Raw genomic sequence first — 10,678 nt, 5'->3', positions numbered from 1 at the left:
GCGGAGACCCTTGCCTCGAGCCTGACAGACTGTTAGGACAGGTGGTCCAGCGGCTTCTGCTCCTGTTCTCAGGACTAGATGAGTAATGGCACCTTGAGTGGCCTGGCAACGAGATTCTAGATGGATCTCGGGATGAGTGTTCACGGAACTCTGGGACATATAGGTCAACAACGCCTCCTAAGTTTTGCTTGAAAATAAAACCAAAGGGAGGGGATTTGGGTATAAAGAGTGTTGCTCACTGCTCAGTTCTCTGAGAAGCAAATCATGAGCCATTGCAGTTGCTGACCTCCCATCCACCCTAAAGGAAGTCAGGGTGAAGATCAGGACGAGACACTTGGTGCTCTGGGAAAACTGGCAGAACCAGCCCTCAGATATATTCAGGAGATATTTTCATGAAGTAAGTTTCTTGCATCTTTCCATACTAAGAAAAGTTCTAAAGCCATCAACTGGGATAGTTGCTCCTTGGGAAGAGTATTACACTCTACTCGATGTGTGCTTGGTTGCAGGTACCCCTTTGCCAACATCACATACATCCTCCCTTACCTTTTGGCGACAGGTCTCAGCCTTTCAGAAGGACTGTTGCCCTGTTATAATCCTCCAATTGGCTCCAATAGATTTTCCATTTCTTTTTTGATTAACTATTGATTAATTTTTTTCATTGAGAAAAAGAAGTATGCATTGACCTCAAGAACTCTGGGTGCAGAATCCCATATTGATATTTTCCTGAATTAAATTGAACCCAACCTAGGACCACCCTTCCCAGGAGGATGGCGATGCCTCTATGCTTTAGTAAAAGACTTGCCCAGGAGTGGGCTCACCTGAGGCTCATTGTCTAAGCCTCATGGCTCAGGAGGGCAGCTGCTCCATTCTTTGTCTTTGGTGGGGGTTGAGGGTCATTTGTCCCAATTCCAAGACAAGGTCCAGTCTCCTCACTTAAGAGCTCAAAAGAAAGCTGTGATTAGTCTCACCTTTCTTTCGGAGAGAAGGTGTAGCTGGACCCCAGGGAGGTGGCAGGACTTTTCCATAGTCCCCCTGTGTGTGGCAAAGTGAGGCAGGACCAGGTACTGTGGTTCCCAGGCTGAGGTCTCCCTCAGCCCCTTAGCACACAATTGATGCCAGGTCTCCCCAGTGCCCAAGCCCAGCAGGCAACGAGCCAGAGCTGCTTAAGCCCCAGTCTAGTGGGTCAGAGCTTCCTCCAGGGGATGACTCCAGTTACCACATGCCCCAGACTGTAGTCTGAGCCATGTCCAGGACAGAGTCCAGGGTACAGGTATTCTTATTCTCTGGCTCTGGACCAGCCTGTTGGAGAAATCATGGAGCCAGCCTTCTCTATCCATCTTTGAATGGAGAAGAGGGCCTTCTTCTGAGAACTTGGGCACCTAGATACCTACCCCACAACAGGCTGGCTCCTGTCTGAAGATCCCTTGTGGGGATGCAGGTGGTCAGAGGGGGTTGGCAAGGCTCCAGTCAGCCCCCACCTTGGGTTTCCACTCTTTCTCTGGCATTGTCTGGTTGGGTTGCCAACAGGAAATAGTCTGGCTGAGATGACAGTGCTGCAGCAAGACCAAAACACGCAGGGGTCCAGGAGACGACTCCCAGATCCAAGAGCACAGGGTCACAGCATTCACTGAAGGTCTATTATGCACTGAGCTTTGCGGGAGACAGACTTGTATTCAAATCCAGGCTCTGTCAGGAGGAACTGTGTGACCTTGAGGAAATGACAGAACGTCCTCTCTGAGCCTCAGTTTCATCACCTATGAAATGGGGATGACAATAATAATATCCCTGAAGATGAATGAAATAGTGGTAACAAGTCACCTAGTCACAGAGCTGAAGCTGAGGAAACATTGGCTTCTTTCCCTCTTGGGTAAAAGGTACAAAGCCAATGCCAGGCAGAGTTTAAGATCCTGAACACAAGAACTTGGGTTCTAATCCCAGCTCCTCCACTTACTAGTTATATGATCTTGGGCCAGTGACACTCCCTGTGCCTGGGAAGATGGGGACAGTGAGGACATGGCTCACGGGGCTGCTGGGAGGAACCAGGGGGTCTGGAGCAGACCTGCCCTGCAGTGAGCACTGTGTGTGTCACCTCTTACAGCTGTCGTGTCAACACCACCCAACTGCAGCCCCAGGGCTCAGGGACCCTTTCTGAGCTGACAGAACGTGTGAGCTGTAATCTGGGGCCTCTTCCAGAGCCAGGCTGGGCTGGTGAGGGTTGATTCCAGTTGGTCTTCTCTGGGTGTGCTCCTGAGCAGGGGTGGGAGGTGGGGGAAGCTCAGTTCAAGCCCATCCCCCACCCTTACTCCAACAGCATCTGTTTCCACAAGTCCCTCCAGTGCTTTGCCTGGAAGGAGAGTGAGCTTCTTCAGGGAACGAAGTTCTCTTAAATGACCCATCTGGTCAAACAGGCTGATCATGGGTGGATGGCTCCCTGTGGCCTCTTTCCATCCCTGCCTCGGCTCTGACCAGCCTTTGGGCCACCATCACCCTCTTAGCACTACTGCCAAGGGAAGTGACTCCCCTTCTCCTGGCTGCAGGCTGCCTGCCCCTGGGGCTCCCGACTGCCCACTGCTGGAGGAAGAAGCCATCCCACAGGACACTTGATGACCACAGTGGTGCAAGTCCATTATGAGCAGAGGCCAGCTGCTCATCAACCCAGACCACTGCCCCCCAGGAACACTCTTGTTCCAAGTCTGGGACAACTCCTTATGAAAATCCATGAAAAGAAAGAAGTCTGGCTATTTCTGGTACTTCAGAAAGAGGAGATGCATTCAGAATATTCTTTCTATTTATTTATTTTTTATTTGTATTTATCTATTTATTTTTTTTGCTTTTTAGGGCTGCATCTGAGGCATATGGAGGTTCCCAGGCTAGGGGTCCAAGTGGAGCCACAGCCATAGCTACTTGGGATCTGAGCCTCATGGCACACCACAGCTCACAGCAAGCCAGATCCTTAACCCTGAGCGAGGCCAGGGATCAAACCTGCATCCTTAGGGACTCTAGTCAGGTTTGTTAACTGCTGAGCCTTGACAGGAACTCCCAGAATATTCTGATCCTAGACCCTGGCAGAGGCTGGCAAGACTCCAGACCCCTCCATTATTTCTCTTACCCTCTGCCCCCTCCCCAAGACTTTGGCACCCCAGCTTTCTCTATTCCTTTCCCACAAATTCGATTTAAGCTTTGTTCTTGGTGTCAACTAGAACTTGTTCTAACATAGGCACATGAAGACACAGATTTCTGTATCTTTTAGCCAATAGGCCAGGACAGACACGAGCCCGTTAGTAGGAAAGCATTCCTCTGGACTGAAACAAGCCTCGTATGTTATGGCTGTATTATTACAACGCTATTATAAAACAGAGTGCAAAACTCTGCATTCACTTCCCAGTAAAACATACAGCTTTAAAGATAAATGCTACAACACAGATCCTTTAAGTAGGAAATTCTTCTCCTTTGTTCACTGATACATTCCCCATGCTGAGAAGTGGGCCCGGCCCATGGAGGTGTTTGCAGAGTGAGTATTACAGGAGTTTTCAGCCCCATGTTCCAGGCTGAAACTCCTGACCAGTGTACATTCCATCCCTTCTGTCTTAAGGGAAATGTTTGAGAATCACTGAATCCTGTTTCATCCCATTTAATCCTCCTAACAACCCATGGATGTCACCATGGAAAGGAACCACTGAGAACCAGAACTCCCACCGTATTTGAGGATGTCCCCATCACAGGAGTCTTGGGGAGTGGCTGTGCCTTACCCTCAATAAGACACTAAAAAGGCCAGATAAATATTTGACCTGGCCAGTAAGTGGGGCCTGGACACACACCTTAAATGCAGGCAATACACAGACACAAGGTCTTATCAGAATTCCCAATCCCGGGGCCTGCAGTAGAATCCAGTGTGTGTCTCCAAGGCCCCCAGTGCCTGGACCAGTGGCCCTTGGCTGTGCCCTGGCTGCCCAGCACCCCTTCTTCCTGGTCTAGGCTAGTTCTGAAGCTGGTCCCTCCCTGATAATTCTCCAAATGACTCAGCATCCTCCTAGTAGAGTTGTTCTCTGCTTAAGTTGCCAGAGAAGTTTTCTGCAGGGTGGAATCAAGATTTTTCATGTCTAAGAGCAGATGCTATTAACTCCATTTTCTGGATGAGGAAACCGAGGCTTAGACTGGCACTGACTGAGCACAGGGTACATGCGCCAGGCTGAGCTCTGGTCCCAGTTTAGGTTGAGGGCAGGTGAGATGTAAGGGGAAAGGCCCTGAGATGACCAGAAGGGACTGAAGGAGTTCTCAGGGTCTGGAGAGAGGGAGGAGATGAGGGTGGAGTGGTGGGGAGGGGTCTGAAGTTGCAGGGCTTTGGAGATGACCTTTGGAATTTGTTTTTCCTCCTAATGAAGGAAAGAGCAGCCTTCAAAGTGTCTCAGTTTGAGTTCCATTCAAATCAGATATTGAGGTAAAGAGCGGAGATGGATGGATCAGGGAGAAGCTTCTGGCAGGTGTCCAGGTGAGGGGATGGATGGATCTGGACTAGGCGGTGGCTCTAGAGACGAAGAAGAGTGGGTGGATTCATGAGTGTTTTGTGAGGAGCATCTGTGAAGGTGGTGCCATGGCTGAGACGGGAAAGATGGGGAAGGGGCAGTGTGAGTTGGGGGTGGGGGTTCAAGAGATGGGACTGGATGCAATGAGTGTGAGGTGCCCTGAGCTATGCAGAGGGAGAGATTGGGAGAGAGATGGACATGACCTTCTCTGTCAATAGAGATGAGCTCTGGAGGCTCAAATTGGGGAGTTGTCATCACAGAGCCTATTCACTACATCCAGTAATTCTTAAATGTCACATTAATAGAGCAGGCCCCCCCCCCATTTCCTCCACACCTAATACAGCAGCCTTGCTCACCTCCTCACACTCCAACAATTCTTGCTCCCTGTTTTCCCTTTGTTGTTACATTTATCACCACGTCATGGTATTACGTATTGATTTGGACATTGTCCATCTCCTGTGCTAGAACTTATGCTCCATGAGGGCAGAAACTATTGGTTCTGTTCTCTGTTCTCCACCCCATTCATCAAATAGTGCCTGGCACACACTTGGTGCACAACAATATTTGCTGACTGTGTGGACTCTACAGCCACGGTCTAGAGGGAGAAAAGCAGATACACAGAGCAGAGGTGGTCTCAGCCCAAGTCCTGAGGACCGGAAATGCTCAGACAATGGGAGAGAAGGACGGAGAGCAAGACGGAGGAGAGGCTGAGCATCAGAAGGAACATCACCCCAGGGAAGGTTTCCTGACTCAGGTGAATTGTAAGAGATACATTTCTGGAAAAGCTTTACCAGCCTCCACCCAGATTCTTGGGTCTCCATTTCATTTTCCTCCTAACAGCCAGATGTCCACTCCAAAGTGGGCATCTGATTGAGCAACCCCTCCTTAGAGGCGGTAAGGGCAGCCTCACTTACAGCTAAAACCCAGCGTACTTCCCTCATCCACGCCCATCCGTGCTGAGCCTTATCTGCTGCTCCTGCACCATCCCTCTTCCTCCTCATCTCACTTGTCGTGTCCAGGTAAGCTTGTGGTGTCCCGCTCAAGCATGCTGCTTCACAGAGGGCAAAGGCTTAGAAGTGTCACTGTGAAACAATGGGAGATAGAGCCAGTGAAATGCAGGAAGACTTCCTGGAAGAGGTGATATCTTAAAGAAAAAAATGGGAGTTCCCGTCGTGGCGCAGTGGTTAACGAATCCGACTAGGAACCATGAGGTTGCGGGTTCGATCCCTGCCCTTGCTCAGTGGGTTAATGATCCAGCATTGCCGTGAGCTGTGGTGTAGGTTGCAGACGCGGCTCGGATCCCGCGTTGCTGTGGCCCTGGCGTAGGCCGGTGGCTACAGCTCCGATTGGACCCTAGCCTGGGAACCTCCATATGCCGTGGGAGCGGCCCCAAAGAAATAGCAAAAAGACAAAAAAAAAAAAAAAAAAAAAAAAAAAGAAAGAAAGAAAGAAAAAAATGGAGTTAAGAAGGCAAAGAAAAGAGGAAGGAGTTTTCAGATTAAATGATTGCTAAAGGATCTCAAATCTCAAGGGGCAGAGTTGCTGTGACTTCTGCTTGCATGTGGCAGGGAGGAGGGAGAAGGGAGAATTGGGCCTGGCCAATGGAAGGCCAGTCTTTATGCCCACTTGGGTCAGGAAGGAGGCTTTGGGATGACACCAGGTAAGGAGCTGGAGCTGAGACAATTCCTTAAAGCCAGGACCATGTGGCCTGCAGCCTCAGAGCAAAGGAGAGACCAGGAAAACCACGCCCTTCAGCAAGAGCAAAGGGCAAGGCTGATCTCTGCCTCCATGGGAGTTTTGGATTTATTTTTAAAGTCTCCACCAGAGAAATCAAAGTCCCAGGTCTTCTCTTCTTTTGGGTTTGGGGCAAATGTGCATGACCTCTAAGGCCCTTTCCAGATTCTTGGACAACAACACTGTAGAAATGGATATCATTTCCATAAGATGCTTAGGCAAGCAAAGCTTTTTTTTTTTTTTTTTTTTTAGGGCCAGACCTGCAGCATATGGAAGTTCCCATCCCAGGCTAGGCATGGAATTGGAGCTGCAGCCACCGGCCTACACCACAGCCACAGCAATATGGGATCCAAGCCACGTCTGCGACTTGCACCACACATCAAAGCAATACCAGATCCTTAACCCACTGAGCGAGGGCAGGGATCGAACCCTTATCCTCATGGACACTAGCTGGATTTGTTTCTGCTGCGCCACAATGGGAACTCCTAGCAAAGCTTTTTATTAAAAGAAATCTCTTGTGTACAAGGGAGAAGGTGAGGAGGAAATGCCAGTTCCCCAAGTAGAAGTTGCTTTTCTCACAAAAGGGAGGGTTCATCTCATGATCACTCATAATTCCCAGAAATCATCAAACTTCCTTGATCAGCAGCAGGTGGCTCCACAGGTGCTATGAAGCATAGGGAGTGCTGCTGTGGGAGGGAGAAGGAGAATGCTCTGAAGAAACACCGGAGCAGATAGGGTTAATTTTATAGTTGTGGCTTCTTTTTTTTTTTCTTTTTTTTTTTTTAATAGCTTCCATCCATTTTTTTTTTCTTTTGTCTTTTTGTCTTTTGTTGTTGTTGTTGTTGTTGTTGCTATTTCTTGGGCTGCTCCCGAGGCATATGGAGGTTCCCAGGCTAGGAGTTGAATCGGAGCTGCAGCCACCAGCCTACACCAGAGCCACAGCAACGCGGGATCCGAGCCGCGTCTGCAACCTACACCACAGCTCACGGCAACGCCGGATCGTTAACCCACTGAGAAAGGGCAGGGACCGAACCCGCAACCTCATGGTTCCTAGTCGGATTCGTTAACCACTGCGCCACGACGGGAACTCCCAGCTTCCATCCATTTTAAAAAAAATTTTATTGCAGTAGGAGTTCCCATTGTGGCACAGCATAAATTAATCTGACTAGTAACCCTGAGGTTGCGGGTTTGATCCCTGGCTTTGCTCAATGGGTTAAGTAAGGATCCAGCGTTGCCATGAGCTGTGGTGTAGGTCACACATGTGGCTCAGATCCTGTGTGCTGTGGCTGTGGTGTAGCCCAGCAGCTGCAGCTCCTATTCCACCCCTAGCCTGGGAACCTCCATATGCCTTGGGTGTGCCCCTAAAAAGCCAAAAAAAAAAAAAAAAGAAAAAAATTTGTTGGAATATAATTGACTTAGAATGTTGTGTTAGTTTCAGGTGTACAGCAAAGTGAATCAGTTATATCCATTCTTTTTTTCCTATACAGGTTATTACAAACTATTGAGTATATTTTCCTGTGCTACACAAATTTCAAAACCCATCTTATGGTCACCACAGCTATAGCTATACCTTCTTATATTGTGGCAATTAGGTATAGCGCTGGTATAACAGAGATAAAGTTAATATTTTACTTCTGCAGGCCAGGCTGTTGCCTCTGGGGCTCAGGCCCTCAGGGACTTCGTTCTTTAGCTTGCAAGGCCTGTTTGGCACAAGGCTGGTCCCCACTCCTTTCCAAAAAATGGCTGTACTATTGTCTACTTGTCTCAAAACAACTCCAGCCTGGGAAGTTAACAAAACTGGTACCCAACAGGGCCTTTGCAGAAATAATTAGTATATTGACATGGAAATCATCATGGATTGAGGGTGACTGGTGTCTTTACAAAAGACAAGACAGAGAGATTTGCACACACAGAGCTGAGAGAGGATGACCAAGTGAAGGTGGAGACAGAGATGGAGTTGAGCAGCCTCCAGAAGATAAAAGAGGAAAGGAAGGACCTTCCCCTGGAGCATCGACTACACGGCCCTGCTGACACCTTAATTTTAGACTTTGGGGGTCCAGAAAAGTGACAGAATAAATTTCTGTTGCTTTAAGCCTACAAGCTTGTGATAATTTGTTGCAGTAGCTATGAAAGCCAAGATGAATTTCCAGATATAGAAAAAATAAGGCCTTGGAGTTCCCGTCGTGGTGCAGTGGAAATGAATCCAACTAGGAACCATGAGGTTGTGGGTTCAATCCCTGGCCTCGCTCAGTGGGTTAAGGATCTGGCATTGCTGTGAGCTGTGGTATAGACTGGCAGCTATAGCTCCAATTCCACCCCTAGCCTGGGAACCTCCATATGCCTTGGGTGTGGCCCTAAAAGGCAAAATGAAATAAAGCTTTTGTTATAATTAAAAAATTTTTAAAAGATTCCAGAAAAGCTTGCACACCTCCTGCTCTAGAGCACGGTGGTCACGTGGATTCTGGTCGTAATCCTGTGTCCCCCACTGTCTGAGACTCACAGGGGAGGAAGCACTGATCTAGAGAAGGGTGTTCTGTCCAAATGCCTACAGGATGGAGAAAGGAAAGAAAGAAGCAACAGGGATGGAGAGGACTCAGACCACTGGAGAGGACCAGCCGCACCTGGGGGCAGGGGTAGAAAAGCAGGATGCAGTGTGCGTGACACGGGCTCATGTTGATAAAACAAGAAAAACATCGGCAGACATCCTTACACACCTGTGTGCACATATGAAATGAGTGTTGGGGTTTCCTTCCCAAATGGGGGAGAGCACACATTAGGCAAACCTGGGGGGAGGGGTGCAAACCGGTTCCCACTTCCCATGTCATCTTGTCCCCACTGCCTTGCTCTCCCCCAGGGCCTCTCCCTGCTCACCTCTGCACCTGCCCTCCTCTTGGTGGGGCTGTGTCCCCTCAGATGGCAGCTCCTTCTAGTGGTGGCTACAGGAAGGACAGGCCAGACTCCTGTCCCTTCAGGATGCTGTGAAGGAGGCTGGGCCCTGAGGGGTGTCCTGGGTTCTTAGAGCCCCGAGCTTTGGTCGTGGGCTCGCACCCACGGGCCCTGCTGCAATGCTGGGCTGGAGAGCACAGGGCTTAAACCCACAGCTTTGGCACTGTTATGTGGGTGCCCACTTCCTAGTCATGGGATCTTAGGGAGGCACTCGATTCCCTGAACCTGAGTTTCTGTTGTAAAATGGGTTAGCAGTACAATGTACACTCCCTGTCCTGAGAACTTTGGGGCCAGGTATGCTCCAGACTGAATTTTTAGCTTCAGACGGGTAACATGGTACATCTACTCTGTAAGGTAACACCCTACGGGAGTCTGAAAGTACCTTGTAATCTAACACAGCAGCATTTCCACAACTGATCTTTTAAACTTTCACCATAAATTGTCTCATGTCCATTCAGGTCAAATGATCTTACCAAACAAAATTTTTTAAAACTCTTCTTCAATGTTCAGAGCTCTGCAGTTTGGGATAAGGACCATCCTACCCCGAGTCTCCATAGATAATGGCAAAAAGATCAAAGAGGTTTTAAAAAATGTTCACGGTCAGACACACCCTGCTGTGAGGTTTGGGATAAGACCAGTCTTCTGATAAGGCCAAGGGGGATGGTGGGGAGCATCATTCTGGAGCAGCCATGCTGTTACCCAAGTATCTGGGCCAATGGTTCAAACTCCGCAGATCCTGAGCCTCAGCCTCCACAGGTGTCTGACTTCATCCACCTCCAGAGGCAGATCTTTCTCTGGTGGGTCGTTAGTGAAGACTGCGGCCATTCTGCTGACAGTGGCTCACCTGAGCATCACGACCGCATGTGATCCCCCTCAGGCCTGGGCTCTGTGACCTCATGGGCTACTTCCTCCACCTCCTGCAGCTGCTCTCCACCTGCGTGGCCTTCTCCCTGGTGGTCATTGTCGGCGCTTGGAATGAGGACTTAAATAACTCGTCCGTGCTCATCTGGTACTTCTGCTTCACAGTGACCCTCATCATCCTCATAGTCGAGTTATTGGAGTTGGACTCTGATTTCTCCTCCTGGGACAGCTTTCTCATCATCTATGCCAGCTACTTCACTCTCTTCTGCCTCTCAGCTTCCATCACCTACCCCATTGCCGAGGTCCAGCCCCAACAGCCAGGGAGTGCCGAAGGAGAGGATGAGCTACAAACGGCGTGGAAAGAATTGGAGCCAACTCCTCAGCTGCATGCTGCAGATGACCCAATTTATTAAATGAAAAGCATCAGTTTTTATACCATATCACAATCAGGTTTCGTGTAAGATTTGACATTAACATTTGATTTAAAGCCCTTTCTGTTCCCTCCACCTGAGATCAAAAAAAAGGTTAGTTAAAACATGTTCCTTTCAACTTTAGATTTTCCTTCAAGATTACAAACTTAAAGTTTCACACTGTATTTTTCTTAAAAGGTCAAC

At 48.9% G+C, this 10,678-nt stretch overlaps 1 protein-coding gene across 1 annotated transcript; it reads left to right on the top strand.

Moving 5' to 3' along the window:
- Window positions 9,840-10,578, top strand: LOC110261553 (myeloid-associated differentiation marker-like). Its single transcript, XM_021098957.1, has one exon. The coding sequence runs from the start codon at window positions 10,100-10,102 to the stop codon at window positions 10,475-10,477; it is 378 nt and encodes a 125-aa protein (XP_020954616.1). The 5' UTR covers window positions 9,840-10,099; the 3' UTR covers window positions 10,478-10,578.

This window comes from Sus scrofa, chromosome 7 (assembly GCF_000003025.6).
Source record: "Sus scrofa isolate TJ Tabasco breed Duroc chromosome 7, Sscrofa11.1, whole genome shotgun sequence".
NCBI lineage: Eukaryota > Metazoa > Chordata > Mammalia > Artiodactyla > Suidae > Sus > Sus scrofa.
The sequence above is the reverse complement of the archived record's forward strand: the minus strand, read 5'-3'. Positions and strand labels throughout refer to the sequence as shown.